The 22865-nt window shown below is 47.4% G+C and overlaps 1 protein-coding gene across 6 annotated transcripts in view; it reads left to right on the plus strand.

The window, feature by feature from the left end:
* The first annotated feature begins 2645 nt into the window (after positions 1-2645).
* RBL1 (RB transcriptional corepressor like 1) overlaps positions 2646-22865 on the plus strand; it is an 83943-nt gene continuing 63723 nt past the window's right edge. Inside the window, exons 1-3 of one of the 6 annotated variants that reach the window (XR_016444380.1) lie at positions 2646-3276; positions 18688-18821; positions 20361-20561. Coding sequence is in view for 5 of the 6 variants with exons in the window: in XM_090064174.1 (XP_089920300.1) it covers positions 3118-3276; positions 18688-18821; positions 20361-20561 (494 nt within the window). In the remaining variant the exon portion in view is untranslated. Of the gene's footprint in view, positions 3277-18687; positions 20562-22865 lie in introns of those variants that run through there. The other 5 variants (XM_090064174.1, XM_090064172.1, XM_090064173.1 and 2 more) reach the window with 5 other exon arrangements.

Here is a 22865-nt window from a genome sequence, read left to right on the forward strand (position 1 = left end):
AGAGGATGAAAATAAGACTTTTCTCTGCTGCTGTAGGGGACAGGACTAGGAGCAATGGCTTCACACTACAGTGGAGGACATTTAGGTTGATGATCAGGAAGAATTTTCTCACTGTGGAGGTGGATAAGTATTTTCAACTATCAAGAGTGGGATAGACACACTTGGCCGAGATAGTTTATTCAGGAATGATCCTGCCTTGAACAGGGGCTTTCTAAGGTCCATTCCAGCCCTACCCTTCTGTAATCTAAGATAGCATAAAATTGTCTCATTTATCAGATCATCAACCCTGTCTATGTCCTAGTCTTCCAGTTCAGTGGAAAGCTGCATTCATAAGTACATCTGACCTTAAATAACAGAAGAAAGTTTGCACATTTTGCAGAGAAATGTGAAAAATTATGATTTATTATTAGTACATACTATATTGGGGTAGCATTAATCCCTATCCAGATCTTTTCTTACCCTTAGGTCACATCTACATGTACTATAAATGTGCAGCAATAAACTCTGGTGCATATTACGCTGGAGTTTATTGCCCCTGGGCACTGCACTTGGACATGCACCTAGGACCACAGCACATTGAACCAGGTTGAAGCACCCCACCTGGCAGGAGGCCCCAAAGGTGGGGGTCAGCCTGCCAGTCTGGGGCTACTCTGACTTGGCACTATGTGCTGCAGAGGGTTGGCTAGTGCATGAGGGTTCTTCAGAGTGGGGCTAGCCAGCAGGCAGACCCTGTGCTGAAGCACCCTTGTTGTGCCCCAGCCAGCTATATCAGCGTCTACAGACATGCTGCTGCAGGACACTGCTTGTATTTACAAGCACTAACCTATGGCAGAGTGAATTAGTTTACTCTATTGTAATAGCATTGCATGTCTAGACACTGGACATTTACTGTGGAGCTAATTAAGCAACTGCAGTAAATGTCTTGTGTAGACATGCCCTTGGAGCAGGAGTGGCCCATTACTTTGGCTGAAGGACCACTTACTGACTTTTGGTGAGCTGTTGAGGGCTGCAATGGTAGCTACATTCCCAGGTTGCCATCTTGGGACCAGACATCCCACCACTAACCCCTGACCTTTGCCACTGAAAGACCCTCTACTTTCCCCCCAGAAGTACTGTTTTTTTGAGGGGGGGCTTGCCATCTTGGAACCAGAAAAAAACAAACGAAATCATGTACTAAAAATCAAACATCTACTAGAATATATTTTAATTTTATTTCAAAAAATATTTTTGTCCTGATTTCTATGCGTTTGTGTAGCGTATATAGAGGCAATTGCATAATAGCACAAAATAAAGTCTTACTCTTGTATATTGTGTGGGCGTTGTTTGGGGCGTGGGTGTTGGGGGGGTTTGGGAGCAGGTACAATGGGTGGGTGTGGGCCCTGTCACACAGTGCCCCATGGTGAACAGCCCCTGCTGCCAGCAGCAGCAGTTTCCTGTGGCAGGCAGAGCCACCCAGTGGTGCACGGCTCCAGCTGAGTTGCAGGAGCTGCACATGGAGGGATGGAACTGGTCCAATGGTGCGCAGCACCCCACTGAAGTGCCAGCCCAGGGAGCTGCATGCCACCAAGCTGGGGCATCACATAGGGGTCCCCAGCACTTCAGCAAGGAGCCACACATGGAGACACAAAGCCAGCCTGGCCCAGCCTGATGGTGTGCAGCTCCTGCTTGCAGTGCTGGGAGCCCCATGTGCTTGTATAGAGCCAGCCCAGCCTGCCCAATGCTGCGCAGTTCCCCGATGGAGTACCCAGGAACTGCATGTGGTGGCATGGAGCCTGCTGGGCTCCACCATGCGTGACTCCCTGCTGGAGTGCTGGGGAGCTACAAGCCATCCGTCGGGCCAGGCTGGCTCCCTGCTGCCACATGGTGCTCCTGGCCTGAGTGCTGGGAACCCCAAGGAAGTCAACCTGGCCAGGTGATGCATACCCTCTGAAAGGCTGAGTCTCCTGCTGGCTTTCAGAGGGGCAACCATGGGCTCCTCTGAAATATTGGATAATTATTACCAAGGTAATAATTATCTTCTGGGGAGGCCCCATGGGCTGGAGAGAATGGATCTGGTTTGTGGACTGTATTTCGCCCATCCCTGCCTTAAAAGGCAAAACTGATCCTCCCCAGACCTCCCACTCTCATCAGAGGCCAGCACTAAGTGTGTTTTTCCTCTCCATTCCAGAGAACAGCTACATCCATCTCAGACCAAATGCTTGGCCTCTGCTCTTTATACCCAGCCCTTCTGGTACTTAGCTTAAGGACGCTTATACAGGGGATCTGAGTACTTTACAAGTCTACAACTATGGGAACTTGATGCAGTATTTACTATTTCACTATGGCCAATTACTTGACTTTTTTTTCAGTCTCCCTGTCATGCCAGTGGATTGGCACCCTTTCTCCACAAGGAGTTAAGAGCAATCTAATTTATGCTCACTACATGGTTGTGTAGCTATAGGCATCTGCATGGTAGGAAGTCACAGCAACCGGAGGCGGGTAAAGCAGAAGCACTGGGGGGTGGGAATTGGCCAGAAAACAGCACAGCAGCTGAGATCAAACAGGCTATAAGGCTGAACCAGCGGAGCTGGTTACCAGGTCCTCCCCTCTGCGGCACGTCTGGGAGAAAACTGCTCCTCACCAGCATTACCCGGACAGCGAGGGAGCCGTGTCAGGATTTGTGACTGTCCCACGACGTGTGGACGCCGGGATTAAACCTCCGTTAGTAAACGCTGTCCCCGGGCTTCATGCTGCGCCCGGGGCGAGGGCGGTTCAGGACCTCCTGTCAGCTCCCGTCCCCAGCCCGCCTGTCCGCATAGCGGAACCCGGAGCATTTCGCAGCAAGAGGAAGGACCCGCGTCACCACGTCATGGCGCCCCACAGAGCCAGTGCGTCAACAAAGGGAGCGAGGCTGCAGCCGGCAGCGGCGCGGCAAGGCAGCCAAACACAGAAGAGCTGCGTCCGGCTCAGGGGTCCACTCCAGCAGCTGTAGCTGGCTGAGTCACCCGAGGAAGTTCTCGCGAGAGCGAGGGGCGGGGCAGAAGAATTGGTTCCCACCTCCGCTAGGCAGTTTTGGCGCGCTGGACGCAAAGGCTTGTGGGATTGTGGTTGTTGGGTGGCGGTGGCTGGGCGGCCGGTATGTCCCTGGAGCAGGACCCTGCGTGGGACTCTGGAGCCGCCCAGGGCGCGGCCCGCATCGCCATCGAGCGCCTCTGTCAGGAGCTCAACCTGGACGCTGCCAGCGCTGCCGCGGCTCTGCGGGACTTCACGGCGCTGCAGGGCACCTACAGCCTGGAGGTGAGAGCCGGGCCGAGCTCCGCGGCCGCGCCCCTCGGCTGCTGCTGGGCTTGGGCGGGGTCAGAAAGTGCTTGTGGAGGGGCGGTGGCTCCGGCGGATCTGCGGGTACCGTCGCAGCAGTAAGCTTCAAGGATGACTCGCGGGGCAGAGGGGAGGGAGCCGCTGCCCGCCCGCGCTCTGAGCGACGGGGCTTGTAGCACAGCGGGCGGCGGTGGTTCCTTGCATCGCTGGCCGGAGCCGCTTGGCTGTAGTCGTGCTCGCCCGAGGCCGGCGCCTGCTGAAGGAGACTGGCGACATCGGGTCCTGGGGCAGATTCCAGTTTCATTCTGCACCTAGGCATGGTGTGCTTGTGCTTACCTGGCAGGGGAAACACCATGTATCTGGGTCCATGAAGGCAGGTTTCCTTAAACTTCTCAGGGATAACTGTTCTTCTGGCGTCGTTTAGTACCCACCAAGGTGGTGGGGCTTAATGCCCATTTTATATAAAAGTGAGGCTTCTCCCCAGCTTGTTTCTGAGGCCATATGGCTGAAGGGCAGGCGACACTTGGGGGGCATCCCAACCCCAAGCCTTTGGGTTTGGCCCTGCATGTAGGATGCCTATCAAAAGACTTTGGAAACATTTGAAGCTCCTGGTGGGGGTGGAGGATGTTTGCTGGTTGTAGGGCCACTTACCGTTCTGGACTGACTCATGGATTTGGATTTGGATTTGGATTTGATTCGGCTTGGAACACAATAATGTCTTTGAAAAAAATAAACCCAACCCCAAAGTATGGTGTCCCTTTGAGGTGTTTGCAGTGCCTTGGGTAAAATACAGCACCCGGCTCCTCTTCCGTATGCGGTGTCTGTCTGCAGAAGCAATTACTTGGCTGTAATCACCGTATTGGAACATCTTCCATTGCTTAAATATTGACTTTCATTTTCCTTCTGTGAAACTGAGTGTACTATGGTGGGAAAGACTTTAGATAATACAGCAGAGTCAGATTGATTTATCTGCCAATTTAGCACTGCTTTAAAAAAAATCAGACCTCTTTAAAAGAAAATGCTAGAATTTTTAAATTATGTAGAGCAGTGGTTTTCAACCTCTTTTTGTACCAGGACTTATTTGTAAAAAGCAATGATCAATCCTGACCCTGTGCCCCTCACTCCTAACTGCTCCCAGGGCCCAGTCCCTAGTGTGTGGGTGGGTGGATGTGTGTAGGGCATGGGGAAGGAGGGGGACAAGCCACGATTTCCCATGTTTTCCCCCTGAAAAGCCAGAGCTTCCCATGTTTTCTCCTTTAAAGGAGAATCCAATTTTAAAGTTTGTTTTGTGACCCTTTCATATATTTTTGCGACCCATGGATTGAGAAATGCTGGTATAAAAATCAGTGGTATGGCCAGAGAAATTTTGATATGGCATTCCAGTGTCAGTCTGTGTTTGGATAATCTGACCGATGTACACACAAGCTGAGATGACTTGCTTCTGACTGCTGAGTAGGATAGGGTTGTCCGAAGGCCAGTGTGAGAAAGGAAGGCTTTACTACTTGATGGGTCGGCAATGTTTTTGGGCAAAGTGCCAAAACATCCACAGCCTCAACTTGTAAGATGTTGGCGCAGCGGCATCAGGCCCCTCATGGTTCCCCTTATTGTGGCAGTGTAGCCCCAGCCCTTTCCCTACTGTCCACCCTGAGGCTTGTGTGCCAAGCAAAATGCATGCCACGGCCTGGCACCTGTGCTGGGAGTTCCCTATCCTTGGTCTGTCACTTATGGCATTTTTACACATGCTCTGGTGGGGGGCGTTTTAATTACAGAGCCACTATAATTAAAATGCTTGCAGTGCCTCGTGTTTAAGGTCCTTGCGTTTCAAAATGGCACTGGGGGCACTTTACCTGAAGCTCATCAAATGAACTTTAGGTAAAGTGCCCTTGCCACCATTTTGAAATGTGAGATGTTCTTAATAGAATGCTCCAGGAGACTCAGTTAACTGAGTCTGTTCCTATGCATTAAAATTAGAACACATCAGAGCATGTGTATAGATGCTTTTAGGTCTCAGATGAATGCATAAGATGTGGACTACCCATGGAGGTATTTGATTCCTGAATAACACTGCATGTGTTCAAAGCTGTATGTCTGAATTTAAAGTGCATGCAGGTTTTCTGGCATGATTTCATAAGTAGAGAAGCCCTTAGTTGGTCACTAATCAAGTTCTGAAAGGTCATTCTGTGCACTTACAGAATTCTTCTTTGAGTTTCAGCTCATTGAATAGATGGCTGCCTTGCCTGGTCCCCGTCTTTCTCTTTTTTACTCCCAGACCCGAGCAGCCCATTGCAGGCTGGAACTCTACCAGCCTTCAAGGGGAAACCTTTAGTTTCCCATATTTTTTTTCCTTTAAAGAAGAAAAGTCATGTTTTTCCATGGCAGATGGAAAACCCAGATCCCTATTTATTAGTATGCAGAGTGTTAACATATGGTGAAGCACAAGCAGCATCTGTTTTTTTCAAAATGTAGGCGAAGTATGATCCATTTTTAAAGTTTGTTCACAACCCTTTCATATATTTGTATAACCCCTGGGCTGAGAAACTGTTTTAGAAAATTCTAACATTATTTTGATGGTAAAGGTGTAAAGAACAATGTCAAAACTGTTCTACTAGATGCTAAGCTTACTTTTTCTAAGAGATCAACGGAGTCCATCTGCTATTCTAGAGCAATTTTTTTATCCTGTTTTCACCATCTACTTTAAAGGTAACAAACACTATGTGCAAATATAGCAGGCCCATGTGCATTTCTTCCTCAGCCCCTAATTCTGTATGTGAGTTGATGAACAGCATGCTGGAGCTGATCTGGCCTCTGTTACAGAAGAGAATTAATGCTGACATGTATAGCAATTGAACTGTTCCCAAATGTCACTAATTGGGTCCCAATTCACAAAGTGATGTAGCTTTGACACTAGAGGTAAGACTGAGCACCCAGCCCAGCATGCTTCAGTTTGGACAAATGGAGGGGAGTGTTTTCATCCTTGCTTTATGTACCCTATGAAATAAATGACCTTGGTGGGGCATTTTCATATTTTTGTTTTCCCTTCTCTCATAAACAGCCTGCACTTGACCAGGGTCTTCAGGTTTGCTTGACTTGAGGTAGTGTGGGGGAGAGTGCTTAGACCCATGCTTTTGGGTTTTCAGGGATTTGGGAGGCATAATGATGGGGCACAGGATAGAGCAGAGAGTGAGGATACAGCTAGCTGTTAGAAAAAATGCTTTTATTGAACAAATGTGAAAAAGTACCAACAAAAGGGGAGCAAAGGGAAACTAGAATTTGATCTTAGCCAACCACAAGGACTTCACTAACCTATCTCTCTGAGCACCATTGTGCCCAGTCCCCCACAGTGCCAGGTCTTTTTCAAGTCATGGTGAACCACTGCATCAAATGTGTTTCAACTTCTTCACTTCTGCAGCTGAGTAGTGCCTTTCTTTCCCATTTCCAGTGATTCCTGTTTCTTTATGAGCCTTAAAGGTCTGGCAAACATTACCAAACTTCTATGCCGCTGTCAGCCTCTTAGCCTGTCGCATGTGATTATTGTGGATCCTTTCCCTACAGCACCACCTGAGGTGACAAGGAACAATGGTAATAAGCTGATGGAGAATAGGTTCAGGTTAGAGATCAGAAGGCAATTTTTTACAGTTAGGGTAGCCAAAATCTGGAACCAACTTCCCAGGGAAGCAGTGCTCATGCCTACCTTGGGCAAATTCAAGAGGAGGTTGGATGATCACCTGTCTGGGGTCTTGTGAACCCAGCATTCATTCCTGCCTGTGGCAGGGGGTCAGGCTAGATGATCTGTTCAGGTCCCTCCTGACCCTGGCTACTATGAAACTATAAAACAGATCAAGAAGCCCTGGGCCTCATCTGCATATACATTTTTGGAATTCTAGGACTTGTGACAAGAACACCCAGTTCCAGGCATGAGTTGGGAGCTAATTAGCATGTGGGGGGATCTGGAATATATCAGCTTGAGCCAGAAGGGCTTCCTCTCTAATGAGGGCTGCTACAAGCATGCTTCAGATGAAACTTGGGCCAGAAGGCTGTGCGCAGTGGTGTGGCTGGACATCTCCAGCGCCTTTGGCTCCATGCCCCACCACCATGTCTTTGACACACTCCGGGAGCTTGGGACGCCAGTCAGCACCATCAGCTGCAGTGGTCACCCACATCTTTCACCTTCTGACCTGTCCAGACGAGATAGTGAGCAGTGGGACAGCCCACTGGACGTGACCCAGCAACCTGGCTGAGCTGCTCTTTTGATAATAAGTTAAGCCGGGGTGGCAAGAACTTCGCCTCATTGTGGAGCCAAGCCCACAATGCCACATGCCACCTCAGGAAGCACATTGTCTGTGCCCGGACCTGGAAAGAGGAACTCTAGGAGCTGGGAGTCTCATTGCTCCTGACCCCCAACACCAACCATGTCACCGGGACACCCCCTCCCTGCTTCCCCATGCAAGGACCATTCTGGAACAGTTCATGAAGGCCAGGTACCACCATCTGAGTCAAGTATGCTGGCCACCTGAGGGCAAAACCTAACCAAGGCAGGGTCTTTGATCTCACCTCCAAGTGAGATGCCAGCTCGTGGACCGGCACTTCATCCACTGTGTCCACCTCAACTGCCTGCAAGTCAGCATTAGTCTGGTATGGGAACTTTGACAAACGGTGCTGAAGTTGTGGCTACAAGGCAGAGACCCTCCCCCATGTGTCGTGTGTCAGCAAGTCCCATGTCAGAGCGTGGCAGCTGCACCACAGTGCCATACAGGACTGACTGGCCAAGGCCATCCTGGCCTCAGCAGGGACCGTGTCCATCAGCTGCACCATCCCAGGCTGTGAGAGCCAGCTGTGACCAGTGAAGCCAGCAAGTGCATCATGATGGTAGATGTCACCCTCCCCTTTGAGAACCAGTGGCAAGCCTTTGTTGAGGCCCGTGAAAGGAAGCGAGAGAAGTACCAGCCACTGGCGAACATCTTGAGGTGCTGGGGATGTGACATGTGACGGTCGAGGTGCTGATCATTGGGGCACTTGGAACGTGGGACCCCAGCAACAAGAGCATCCTACACGCCTGCTACATATCTCATAGCTACACCAAGCTGATGCAGTGCCTTATGTTTTCCAACACCATCCTCTGGTCCAGGGACATCTATGTGGAGCACATCACAGGACAGTGCCAGTAAGTGGACCCTACCAAACCCCTGACCAGAAGTGATACAGAGGAGACTTACCTGACCACCGCTCCCCCACCCCCGCTGCCACACCTAAAGGATTCCAAGGACTTTCTAAAGCCTGTTTCCCACATATCTCTATTTGTAACTCTGTGTGTGTGCCTACAAACCAACTCCCTACTCAAATGAGGTATTATTGTGTGGGGTTTCCTGTATATTCTCTGCTGTACAGGCATCGTGTCCCTTCCCCCTTCCCAGTCTTTCCGCCCAGGGCTTAAATGGCTGCATATTTCTTATGTAACTTAGTTGAGTTCACATCCCTACCTCAGCCCTCTCACCATGTAGCCCCTTAGATTCATAGATTGTTAAGGGCTGGAAGGGACCTTGCAGATCATCGGGTGCAGCCCCTCCTGCTCTAGGCAGGAAGACAACTGGAGTCATGTGACCCCAGTGAGGTGACTATCCAGTCTTCTCTTGAAAACCTCCAAGGTAGGTGACTGCACCACCTCTGGAGGGAGTGTATTCTGCAGTCTGGACACCCTAACTGTGAAGGAGTTTTTCCTGGTATTAAGCCTGAAGTGACCTTCCAGGATTTTATATCCATTGGTCCTGGTCTTTCCCAGGGGTGCCCTAGTGAACAGCTGTTCACTGAGCTCCTGATGCACTTCTCTGATACAGCGGTAAACCACTATCAAGTCCCCTTTCAACCTTCTCTTCGTTAGGCTGAAGACGCGCAGGTCCCTCAGCCTTTCCTCGTATGGCCTGCCTTGCAAGTCCCTGATCAGAGCCAAGTCCATGGCTCTTCTCTGGACCCTCTCAAGTTTTTCCACATCCTTACTGAAGTGCAGTGCCCAGAACTAGACACAGTACTCCAACTGTGGTCTCGCCAGTGCAGAGTACAGTGGGAGTAGCACTTCCTTAGTTTTACACGAGATTCATTGGCTGATGCATGCCAGCATGTTGTTTGCCTTGCTGGCCACCGCATCGCACTGACAGCTTATGTTCACACGGTGGTCAATCATTACTGACTTCCTGCTCCTGGGGCAGGGGGCTGGAGTCGATGATCTTCCAAGGTCCCTTTCCGCCCTAATGTCTATGAAATTACCCCTAGGTCCCATTCAGCCATGGTGCAGGTCAGGCTGTCACCTCTGAGCCGGTATGTATGTTGAGGGTTATTTGCCCCTAGATGGAGCACCTTACAGTTGGAAGTGTTAAACTTAATTTGGTTCTGGTCTGCCCAACTCTTGAGCCTGTCCAGATCCACCTGTATCAGCAGTCCATCTTCTGGCATGGTCATACTGCCCCATAACTTGGTGTCATCTGTGAACTTGGCCAGCGAGCTTTTCGCTTCCCCATCCAAATCATTGATAAAGATGTTGAAAAGCACTGGTCCGAGGGACAGCGCTGGCCACTTCATGCCATGACGACACATATCTGCTCATGAGAACTCTCTGGGTCCTACCCTGTAGCCAGTTTCCCACCCACTGAACCGTCAAGCAGCTGAGCCCTCAGTCTTCCAGTTTTCCGACAAGGATATTGTGGGAGACTAGATCAAAAGCCTTTTGGAAGTCTACGTATATAACGTCTACCTTGTCTCCCATGTCCAGGTGGCGAGAGACTTGGTCGTAGAAGGAGATGAGATTGGTAAGACAAGACCTACCTGTGACAAAACCATGCTGGCTGTCATTCAGAATCTTATCTTCTGTGAGTGTATTGCACATAGATTCTTTAATGAACTTTTCCAGGATTTTCCCTGGGATAGAGGCTAGGCTGACTGGCCTATAGTTGCCCAGGTCCTCGCTCTTTCCCTTCTTGAAGATGGGCACTGTGTTGGCCCTCTTCCAATCCTCAGGGATTTCCCCTGTGTGCCACAAATTCTGAAAGAGCTTTGCCAGGGGTTCTGCAATGACCTTAGCCAGCTTCTTCAGCACTCTCGAATGGAGTCCATCTGGTCCCACTGACTTATAAACATCTAGCTCTTCTAGCTGGTATTGCACCCGCTCAGCATCCTGGCATGCCCGCTATGAGCCTCGTCTCACTGGATTTTTCCCTATGGTCCATTGAAATACCAAAGGAAAATGGGCATTCAGGAGTTCAGTTTTTTCCTGACGGTTGGTTACCAGCTATCCCAAGGTGTTCAGCAGGGGTCTCGCACTTCCATTTGTTTTCCTTCTGCTTACATACCTAAAGAAGGACTTCTTATTGTCCTTGACTCCTGTGGCTGACCTAAGCTCAGTCACCACCTTGGCTCTCCTGATCATTTCCCTACAAGTGCTGGCCACTAAAGTATAATCCTTCTTGGGGACAGTCCCTAGCTTCCACTGTGTGTACACCTCTCTCTTTTTTTAAGAGGACTGCAATGTCCCTATTAAGCCAGGAGGTTTTCCCAGCCCTCCTGCTACCTTTCCTCATTGCAGGAACGGTATTCTTTTGTGCTTCGAGGATCATGTCCTTGAGCAACGACCACTCTTCGCACACCCCATTTGCCTTCCCTTCCTGGTCCCTCATAGCCTTCTCTACTAATGCTCTGAGCCTGTCAAAGTCAGCATTCTTGAAGTCCAGGACTTCAGTCCTGCTGGTTGATTTGTCAACCTTGTGGCGGACAGTGAACATGATAATTTCACGGTCACTGTCACCCAGGTTACCCTCAGTGTTCAAGCCACACACCAAATCATCCCCCTTGACCAAGACCAGCTCCAGAAGAGTGTTACCTCTTGTTGGCCCTTGCACTTCCTGGTTCAGAAATTGCTCCTCAATCGCCGTCAGGAAACTGCGTGAATGATCTGGCCTAGCCAAGTGTTCCTCCCAGTCTGTCCGGGTAATTGAAGTCACCCATGACTACCAAATCCCTTGCGTGTGCAGCCTCTGTCAGTTCTCAAGGGAACTCCAGATGCAGCACCTTGCCCTTGGTTCGGTAGCCTGTAGTAAATACCCACAGTGACGTCTCTCTCACTTTGCCTGTGCTGCCGCTACACCCCCCCCCCCCCAGTAGCTTGACCCAGACGGTTTCAAGCTGCTTATCTTTGGGGTCAATGTCAGCCTCCAGAGAGGTGTACTGCTCTCTCATGTAGAGAGCTCTACCCATCTGCCTTTTCTCCCTACTCTGTCCTTTCTGTGCAGGGTGTAGCTCTCTATGGCTACGCTCCAGTCATGCGAGGAGTCCCACCAGGTCTCCGTGATCCCTTCCAGGTCATATTGCCCACTAGAGAGCAGGATAAGCTCCTCCTGCTTATTTCCCATGTTTCTGGCATTTGTGTACAGGCAGCTAAGGGCTTCAGTTGACACCCTCATTTTCCTAAGATGCTGTGGGAGAATTGTTTGGTTAGCATTTTTGAAAACAGTTGTGCTAGTGTTCTACAAGGGAACTTTCCTGTGTGCTAGTCCCCAGGCATGCTCCACTTGGAGTTTCCCTGTCCCCCAGCAAAGTCAGTTTAAAGCCCTGTCCCGTAGATCAGCCATCCTGGCAGAGAACAGGGCCTTACCTCTCTGCATGAGGTGAATGCCATCTTGTCCTAGAAGTCCTCTCTGTCTGAAGTGCATGCTGTGGTTGAGGTAACCAAACCCCTTGCGGTAGCACCACCATCTGAGGTGTCTGTTGACCTCTTCCACGCAGCCTTCTCTCCTGGGTCCGTGGTCTACAACAGGAAGCACAGAAGAGAAAACTACTTGAGCCCCTAGTCCCTTTAGCCCAGCCCAGCCCTTTAACTGTTGCTCAGGTCCTGTATTTCCTTATGCCTCAAACTTTGTCATCTTGAACTTTTAACATTTTTGGCACCAAGGGGAGGGTGTCAGGGCTGGCTTTTGCCTCCCAGTGCCAGCCAGGTACTGCAGAACCTTCAGGCCTAGTGCCAGTTCCTGGCAGAGCAAACACCCATCCATTTATGGGTTTTTGTTTTTTTTTTAGGACCACAAAAGAAAAAAAAAAAGGTTCCCATCAGTATTGTTTGTTTGTTTAGGTGGCATCCTATGTACAATCCCCAGGTCTTGGAGTTCAGATGTCCCCCAATCTAGCTGCTTCTAGCCAAAAGGCCAAGGAACAGCTAGGGGGAAAGTGTGAAAGCAGTCCCCCAATTCCACAAAATTAATGGGGACCTACCACAAGGATAGGGCAGTGTAGCCTGTCCCCCCCTTTAAAAAAAAATAATAATAAAAAAATTCCCATCAATGTGTTAGCCCAGTTATGGGCTGTGTGTTTTTGGGCATGCTCAGCATGGGCTGCATTCAATCAACTTCATATTTGGTTTCCATGACTGAGCACATGCTGTTTATAAGAGCAGTTTAGCCAGTGTATCTAATGGGGGAAGGGGGTGGTCTTTACTGGTAGGCAAATATAAAGTAAGGGGCTTTTTCCCCATCCTGATTGGGAGGGGGGGACCTCATTTTATATTCACATAAATATAGTATTTCTGTCTGCCTCAGGTTTAAATTACAATTTAAATCAGTGTAAAAGTGATGTTTTTCCATGTCCTTTGTGATCTGTGCCTAGATGGAGCAGGAGATATTTTATTTGCCTTCTACACTCTGTTGTTTTTTTGTAGAGACCAGGAAAATTTTTGACATACTTTTTGTGGGACAAAGTGGTACTATTTAAAATTCACATTTCACTTTAAATCAGTGCAGTTTTCTCATGATAGACAAGCAGGACATTTACGTCCTAGATGAGGAAGTAGGAAAGAGTGTTAGAGGTAAGGTAGAAGAAGAGATCTCTTGATTTGTTTAAGAGCCTTTTTTTTCTTGCCTGTGGTTCAAAGGCTTTGTAGGATATCTGTGTGTAACAACTCTATAGCTGATTTCTATCCAGCTTTAATCTGAACATGTAGCAGAGCCCTTGCCTCACACCAGCAAGTGGCATGCTTTGAACAGAAAAAATGGTTATTTTACTAATATCTACCATTGGTTAGGGTCCAGTTGGAGAGTAGAATGTTTGATCTTTGGCCTGGTAGCATTGTGAGGTGCTTGGAACGTCTGAGTTCAAAAAGAGCTTGTTAAAATTAAAGACTATTTTTAATTAAACAAAATAATACTGTCCTCACTAGCCATTACACCAGGGCACAAAGATAGAGGCCATACTTAAATATTCAGATTATTGTAAGGTATCTATTTTTTTCCATTTTGAAAATATTTACGTGTGTAATTCAGAGTAATTGCAGGAAGCAGTTTATAAAAACTTGTATGCATTGATTTGACAAGTTAAAGCGGACGACATAGTTTTTGCCCCACAGACCAGATGGCATGGGGGAATCTGAACCACATAGGGCCTTACACACCACCCCTATGTGCTGGGATTGCCCCCAGGGCTCTGCCCAGTCAGAACCTGATCCTGGCTAGGTGGGAGCAGCACAGATTCTCTAGGCCAGATTCTGGTGTGTGGGGGCCAGGGGCGGCAGCACAAGGCTCTGAGGCCCAATCCTAGCCAGGAGGAGGCAGCATAGGACTCCTTGCTGCCCCCAGCTGGCCAGGATCAGGCTCTCACCAAAAGTATCTGAAGTCTGATAGAGAAAAAAGTGACTTTGTCAGTAGTTTGATTCAGGCAGGGGTCAGCAGCATTTTGGAGCAGGATCTGCTTTTAATGGAAGCTTAGCTGCAAGTGTATGAAATCTCCTGGCTCTGTAGGCTAGATAAAATTGTTTTGTAGACTGTAGGTTCCCAACCCTGGTTGGGGGCACTTCTTGCATGAGGGAAGCATGGAAAAATTCCTGAATGTCCCAAAAGGAAAAAACAAACAAGGCTGGTATCCCTGAGAGTAGAAAAGATAGTTGATTTTTTTTTTTAACTAAGAAATGTGGCCCTGTGTTATACCAGGAGTGCTCAACCCCTGGCCCACAGGCCAGATCTAACCCTCAGCATCGTGTCGTGTACTAGATTGGGTATGCAGGGCAATGCAGAGCCCAATTCCAGTGTGCAGGGCCCCTGGAGATTGATATTGGCCAGGCAGGGGTGGCAGCAGGCCCCACAGCCAGATCCTTACTAGCTGGGGGCAGTGGGAAGTCCTGCACTGCCTGCCCCTGGCTGGGATTGAGCCTCAGAGCCCAGTGCTGCCCTGCTCAGCCCCCATACACCAGAATCAGTCCTGGGGAACCTGTGCTGCCCCTCCTGGCCAGGATAAGGTTTTAGCTGGGCACAGGCGGTACTGAGCCCTGGGAATAATCCTGGCATTCAAGGGTGGTATAGAGCCCTGCTGTGGCCCATAAACTGCCCCATGCCATTCATTTGTTTTGAGGGGCAAAAACTGTGAGTACTGCTATGGTATACAGTATGTTACACTGTAGGAACAGGTTGATTTTTTTTTTTTTTTTTTTTTAAATCAAAATTATTTAAATTGGTGATTTGTATTATGATTTAAATTTTCGATCATAAAAACTTGTTTTAATTTTGTTTTGTATTTGCACTTTTTAGCTATTTCCTCAAGAAGTTTGATTGTTCCTAGTTGATAACTATTAACACATACTGATTGCAATTAAATATAGCTGTTACATTAAAGTTAACACTCTTGATAACAAGTACATATCTGTATGCCTTTATGTAAGCAATCACTAGTTTAATGTATGCTATTATTAGGTGGGTGTGAAGGATACATTTATTTCGTAGATTAATTTTTCTTATGATTTATGTCAAGATACATTTAGATGGATAGAACTTACTGCTCATAAACTGCATTTTGGTTAAACTTTTATGAAAACTGACAGGTAGATGACCTGCATTGGTTTTTATATTTCATTTACTTTAAGTGATTGTCCTTCTTCCAAATTTAAATTCAAATAGGATTTACTTTTAAAAAAGGAAGTGTATTTTAAAGTTTTAAAAACTTTTTTTTTATTATTTAAAAAAGGATGACCTGTTTTTATTGACCTTGGCATATAGTTATTCTCATCTTTTAATTCAAAAGTATAGCCAACAGACTACAGGACTCTGCTAGGAAAAAGTGCTTTTCTTGACAAAACCCTGAGGTGTTGGGATGCTGTCAGAGCTACACCCTGGGTTTGCATAAGCTTAGTGGTCCCCCACTCCACCAAATGAATATGCCCAGGTTATTAATTTGCCCAGACATCAGTTTACCACAGGTACTTCAGTCAGATAACAGAAAAAACAAAACTGTTTGTTACATAGAAAAAAAAGTGATCAAATGCTTTAATGGCAGGAAATGGTAAAACTGACAAAATCCATACCCTACTTTCAGACTATCACCTAGCCCTCATAAAATTTCTATGAAAATCCTCTTGAGTCAACAACCCCTCAGTTACAGCTAGCTCTCTGCACTGGGGACCTCCAGTCTACCTCTCCTCACAGGGAGCTCATGTAGCCTTCTCTGCACCCTTCCCCCCCACCAACCTGCTTTGAGGGCAGCCAGAGAATCCTCTTGAGTGTCTCTGTCTGTGGCTTCGTGACACCCTTTCTGTCTGCTCCATTCCATAGAAATTAAGAATAGCCCTCTAATTCCTGAGAAGTTAGTGTGGTTAAGCAGTTTTCATTTCCCTATTTGGCTAAGTAAAAGGAACTGTTTCATAGTTACATAGTTTCTAGGGTTGGAAGGGACCTGAGTAGATCATCTAGTCCGACCCCCTGCCATGGCAGGAAATAGTACTGGGGTCAGACGACCCCAGCAAGATGTTCATCCAACCTCCTCTTAAAAACCTCTAGGTTAGGAGCTAGCACCACTTCTCTTGGAAGTTGGGTCCAGATCCTAGCCACCCTGACCGTGAAGTAGCGCTTCCTGATATCTAGCCTAAACCTGCCCTCTGCCAGCTTGTGACCCTTATTCCTGGTCACTCCTGGCAGTGCACGGGGGAATAGTGACTCCCCCAATGCCCGCTGATCCCCCCCGACTAGTTTATAACAGGCCACAAGATCTCCCCTCAGCCTTCTCTTTTGGAGGCTGAACAAGTTCAGGTCCCGTAGCCTCTCCTCATAGGGCCTGCACTGCTGTCCCCTGATCATGTGAGTGGCCCACCTCTGGACCCTCTCCATGCTGTCCACATCCCTCTTGAAGTGCGGCGCCCAGAACTGAACGCAGTACTCCAACTGCAGCCTGACCAGTGCCGCATAGAGGGGGAGGATCATCTCCCTGGGACCTGCTCGAGATGCATCTGTGGATGCATGACAAGGTACGGTTGACCTTCCTGACTGCCTCCCCACACTGCAGACCCATGTTCATCTTGGAGCCAATTATGACTCCAAGATCCTTTTCCACCTCTGTGCTGACGAGAGGGGAGTTCCCTAACCTGTAGGTATGGTGCCGGTTGTTCCTCCTGAGGTGCATCACCTTGCACTTGTCTGTGTTGAATCCCATCCTGTTCTCGTCCGCCCACCCTTGTAACCTGTCTAGGTCTGATTGTAGCCTGATGCTTCCTTCTAGTGTGCCCACATTCCCCCACGTCTTAGTGTCATCAGCAAATTTGAACAGGGTGCTTTTTACCCCCTCATCCAAATTGCTGATGAAGATGTTGAACAGTGTGGGCCCGAGGACCGAGCCCTGTGGAACCCACTGCCCACGTCCTTCCGAGTTGAGAAGGACCCATCCACTACCACCCTCTGGGTGCGGCCCTCCAGCCAGTTGGCGACCCAATTGACTGTGTGGGCGTCGACACCACAGTCCCCCAGTTTCTTAATGAGAACGGGGTGAGAGACAATGTTGAATGCCTTCTGGAAGTCCAGGAAGACTATGTCCACTGCTACCCCTGCATCTAATGATCTGGTAGTCTGATCGTAGAAGGCCACCAGGTTGGTCTGACAGGACTTGCTACTGATGAACCTGTGTTGGTTGCCCCTAAGCATGCAGTCCCCTGCTGGCCCCTCATGGATGTGTGCCAGCATAATTTTCTCAAACAGCTTGCCTAGGATCGAGGTAAGACTAACTGGCCTATAATTTCCTGGGTCCTCCTTCCTCCCCTTTTTGAAGATGAGAACCATGTTGGCCCTCTTCCAGTCCTTCGGCACCACACCAGAGCACCACGAGTGCTCCTAAAGCCATGCCAGGGGTCCTGTAATGACCTCGTCCAATTCCTTTAGGACTCTAAAGTGGAGATCATCCGGACCGGCTGACTTGCATATGTCCAGCCCCTCCAGAAGCTCCCTAACTAGTTCCTCACTAACCTTTGGCCCAGGTGTGCCTCCCCTGCGGCCCGAGGGGGGGTCCAGCAGGGAGGTGGCTGTTCTAGTCCCTACTTAGGAAGACAGAGGGAAAGAAATCATTAAACATGTTAGCTTTGTCGTCTGGTGTGACAACCAAATTCCCCAACGCATCCTGCAAGGGCCCCACATTACCTGGGACCTTCTTTTTGCCCCCTATGTACTTAAAAAAGGACTTCTTATTGTCCTTAATCTGAGAAGCTAGTCCTAATTCCAACTCTGCCTTGGCCTTCCTAACTGCCCCTCTGCATCCCTGAGCGACTGCAGAATAGTCATCCCTGGTGATGACCCCTTCTTTCCATTGGGAGTACGCCTCCTTTTTAGCAAGGAGACATTCCCAGATGCTTTTGGTGAGCCATGGAGGCTTGTGCGCCCTCCTGCTCCCTTTGTTCCTTGTTGGGATTACCTTCCTTTGGGCTTGGAGGATCGTCTCCTTAAGGAGCGACCACTCTCCTTGGACATCTGGCTCCCCTGCCCTCTGGGACCTCAGCACTTCCCCAACTATCCTCCTTAGCTCGTTGAAGTTTGCCCTCCTGAACTCTAGGGCTGCTGCCTTACTGCAGGCCTTTGCCACCTTGCACTGGATGGTGAATTCCAGCAGGCGATGATCGCTGTCGCCCAGGTGGTCGAGCACCCACAGTCCCCTCACCAGGTCATCACCCGTGGCCAGCACTACGTCCAACAGGGCACCCCCCTGGTGGGGCTGTGCACCTCCTGGGTTAGATGGAGGTGCTGCACTTTGGCCAAGAACCTACGTGAGCGGTCAGACCTGGCTGACTGTTCTTCCCAGCAGATGTCCAGGAAGTTCAGGTCCCCCATGACTACCACATCTTTAGCCTTCATTGCCTCAGTGAGCTGACCTAAGAATTCCTGGTCAAGCTCTTCTCCCTGGTTGGGAGGTCTGTAGTAGACCCCCACCGTTAAGTCCCTCAAGTCTCTCTCTCTCTCTTTCTCTCTGAAGTCTCTCTGTCTAAATCCCAAACATTTTTATGGCTCTTGCTGTTGCAAATGAATTTGGAAAATCTTGAAAAATGGATGGAAAAGGTAAATGCTGCCAAATAGCTTTTTTTTTTTTGCCCTGAAAAAGTGTTTGTTTACTGCCTTTTGACAGGGAGAGATTGTCCATTGGTTGGCTTGTGCTCTATATGTCGCTTGTCGTAAGAGCGTAATTCCAACTGTTGGAAGTGGTCTTATGGAAGGAAATTGTGTCTCGCTGACTAGGATATTACGGTCAGCCAAACTAAGGTACGTTTTTATGCTTTTCTTTGAGGTTTCCTCAGCATCATAGATGCACAGATAAGTTCCTTCCTTTTCTTTCTTTTTGACAGTTCAGCAGTAAGGATAAGTTAAATCTTGTATGTCAGATATACAGCCCATGGCCAGTTCTGGCCTGAAGAGCCACTCCATCTGGCTCTCTGGGCTACAGAAGTGTGGGCAGCATGGCTAGGATGGGGGTGTTGACTACTAAATAATTTAAGGCCCTTGAGCTTCAGTGGATGTGGCCCTCAGCAGGAAGTGAGTGAATGAGGACTGTGTCAACACCCACCTGTTTGCCCCACTTAGCCCACTGTGGTAAGTGATTGCTTGGCCCATAACTGCTTGTTGTACTGCCACTGACCCATGCCCTTGGCTGGATTTACCGCTCTGTGCTTCAGGGTGGATTTGATTTAAGTCAAATTGATTTAAATCACAATTTAAACTGCTGGTCAGGAAGCCTCAATTTAATCACTGTTTTCTATAAAACGTGGATTCTTGTTTTTTGACATTTTTTATTCATTTAACTTCTTGCAACTTTGCACTTCTGGAGAGAGGTAAGGGATTGACTGTGTATACACAAACTTGCAGAGACAAGAGGGTTGGTGGGTAGGTAAACAGGTCTGTTCTCTCATCTCCATATATGCTGTTAACAAGAATGTTCTCTCTGGAGACACAGATCCATAGTTTGAGAATTGAAACTAAGCATCACAGAAATGCTTAATGGGATCTTCTAGACTGAGCACTGAGTCCCATTGAGTAGAGAGATTTTTCTTTAAACGTTACTAATCTATAATGGAGTTCCCAGAGACTCCTCAAGATTAGGCCTCTAATATAATCCATGGCCTATTATGACTGATTTATAAAACTTCTCTAAAAAGCTTAACAAGAATCTATTGTCTCAATTAGATTATACATTAGAAGTTATAATCCCTATTCCATGATGATGTCTTTGACCTGCAGCATATTTTGAAATTAAAAATATCTTTATACAGTTTTATTAACAAAAACATTTCAACCAAAAAATTAGATACAAAAATCTGATTTTTTTTAAAAATCAGACTTTTTTTTTTTTTTTTAAATCATTGATTTTTATCCACCCTGCTGTGCCTTAGACCAGACTGAGCCCACTGAAGAGTCCTGCATTCTGTATCTAGCCTGGCGCTGGGGTGAATCTGACCTGGGCTAAATATTGGTGGAGTTCTGGTTTTTGTGGTCTAATCATGTATACTAAGTATTTGACCACACTTTCTTGGCTTTTATCTATGTTTTCTGGTGTTTTAGTGTTGCTCTTCATAGAGATAGAGATGTAATTCACAAGCAAAGATCAACTGTCTTTTGCAATATGCTCAATATTGGAAACTATCAAAAGTAAACATTTGTTATTTACTGTAATTAATTAGTCATTCAGCAGTAAATGTTAGACTTAAATTCTTCGGTGAAGTCAACCTTGTTATCTGAACTGTTTGATTTGTTTTCCAATTAATGTGTAAAATATAATTGAATGTTTTATTCTTGGTCTTTTTAAAGTTTAATTCAGTTTTTTAGTAAAATGAAAAAATGGATGGATATGTCAAATCAGTCACAGGAATTCCGAGAGCGAATGGAAAGGCTGGAGAGAAACTTTGAGGTGTCAACTGTGATTTTCAAAAAATTTGAACCAATATTTTTAGATGTATTTCAAAATCCTTATGAAGAGACGCCTAAACCACAAAGGAGCAGGAAGCAGAGGTATTGTGAGAGTTTTAAATTATTTTACTCGTGTGAAGACCAGTTGTAACAGGTTTGTGTACCAAGGCAGCCATGCAATTTGTGCCTGGCTCCAACTTTAGGGTGCCCTCCCCTCCTTACTCACCCACCACACCTTTGATGTCATTGTTTTATTAGGAGGGAGGCTGCCTAAACATCCTAGAGCGGCAGTTCCCAGACTGTGGGTCATTAACCCCAAATGGAGTCGCAACATCAGTGGGTGGGTTCACAGGGGTTGGGGGCTGTGGGTTGGGAGAGGGATCATACTAAGGAAAAGTTTGGGAAGCACTGTGCTAGAGTGAGCCTAAACATGGGCTCTCCCCCCAGTATCTAGTCCCATGCTTTGCAGATTATACTTTTTCCTGATGTCACGCCCCTCCTGGGCTTTGGGTTCCCAGCCCCAGTCCTCGCCCCTCCTGGGCTACAGGCTCCTTGGCCCAGTTGGTCTCTGGCTGTTGTCCCTGACCTTCAGTATACCCAGCCCCTGGCCCCACTCCCAGGCCCCTGACAACTGCTACTCCTGGGCTACAGACCTCTGAGCTCTCTGGCCCTGATGACACTCGCCCTTCCCTCTGGATCCAGGCCCCTTGGCCCCGCACTCTGCTCCTCTGGACCCCAAGCCCTCTATTTCTCTGGCCCCTATCCAACTACAGGCTCTTTGGCCCACTCAGTCTCTAGCAGTAGTCCCTGGCCTTCAGTCTGCTTAGACACTAGCCCTGCTCCTAGGCCAGTGAGACCTTCAGGCTTTCGGACCCTGCTGACAGCCATCTCTCCTGTCCAGGTTGCGGGCTCACCCACATGTGTTTTCAGGCATGTCTATTCCAAGGCCTCTGTGCAGCTTACCCAAGCTCCATTCTTCTGTTAGAAGCCTTGCTGCCAGGAGCTCTATTCTGTCTGGATTCCAGGGCTAGACTGCTTGACCAGCTCAGGTCCTAGGCTTATATGTCTCAAGCCAGGCCCCTTTCTGGTCAGGCCCCTGCCACACCTGCAGGCTGCTTCCCAAGCAGCCTTTTTGGTCTTAAGATGACAGACTTGCAGAGCACCCTAGCACACCAATAAGCAGTAGATTATAAAGTGTTATTTCTTTAACTTGAAAGTAAAACTTCATTCAGAATTGTCTGCAGAGGTTGTGATTTATACTTCAAAATTCAGGAAAAATTACTTGCATAGGTGTCATTTTTCTCTTTGAGACTCTGATCCTGGAATGAGATTCATATAAAAAAATTTCTGCATCTGTGTGGAATATCACTGATACCACTGGTGCAGGTCTGGTCATCCTGGATACCTTTCAGTGTAGGATCAGGGCTTTAGCCAACATTAACCTAGTGTCCTGTCATGGTGGTAAATAGGTGCTGTATTGCTTGAGGTGTCATGCTTTAGAAGAAACATAAAATCAACATTCTGATTACCTGTCTTTGATTTTTAAAAAACCCCATTGCATTCTTCCTAAGGTGTTCCAGGTTGTTTAAATGTTTCTGACCTGCCTGAATTTCTAATGATGAAAAGCATTAAAGTAACCTAAAAAGGCAAACATTAAAAAATTATAAACCCACTAGTTATTTCTTTGGATGTAGCTATTTAAGTGTTTAATGATCCTCCTGGTTAAATATGTAATACAAGTTTGTGATTTATGCTAAGATTACAAGTAGCTGTTGATGCTAACAATTAAGATCAAATGGAAAAATGTTGTTATACTTCTTTACTATTTTTTTTTTCATTTTACTGATGTGGATAGCTATGTTAGTCTGAAGCCAGGCAGAAGGTTGGTCTCTAAGGTACCACCCTACCTTCATTCTTACCATAAACTCAGTAAAAGATGAACTCTTTCCTTCCTCTCTTTCAAATGAAGTCCAAAATTACCATTATTATTAATGCACAACTTAAATGCGTCCACAAACTGCGAAGCTGACTAAGAGACTTACAGTGAGACTACAGCCTTGAAATAGAGACGTGGCTTATTAGGGGCTTCTTGTACAACCATGTCCCTAATGCAGCTGTGCTGGCAGAAGCCCCTAATATAGACACACACCTAGCAGTAAAAATGAAGTTTTGCTGGTATAGCTTCTTTCACTTATGGGAAGAGGTTGAATATTTTGCCAACATACTCTTTTTGTAAGGTGTTGCTTGTGCAAACATATCCTTAACTTTTATGTAGGATATAGCTTGGGAAATATCTTTCCTATTAGTTTGTTGCACTACCTGTATCTAAATTACTTTTATATTTAACAGTGTTGCATTAATGTTAATATTTATTTTATAATTTTGTTGGAAGAGTGCTAAATATAT

Source organism: Crocodylus siamensis, chromosome 10 (genome assembly GCF_052110815.1).
Source record: "Crocodylus siamensis isolate JL-2025a chromosome 10, ASM5211081v1, whole genome shotgun sequence".
Taxonomy (NCBI): domain Eukaryota; kingdom Metazoa; phylum Chordata; order Crocodylia; family Crocodylidae; genus Crocodylus; species Crocodylus siamensis.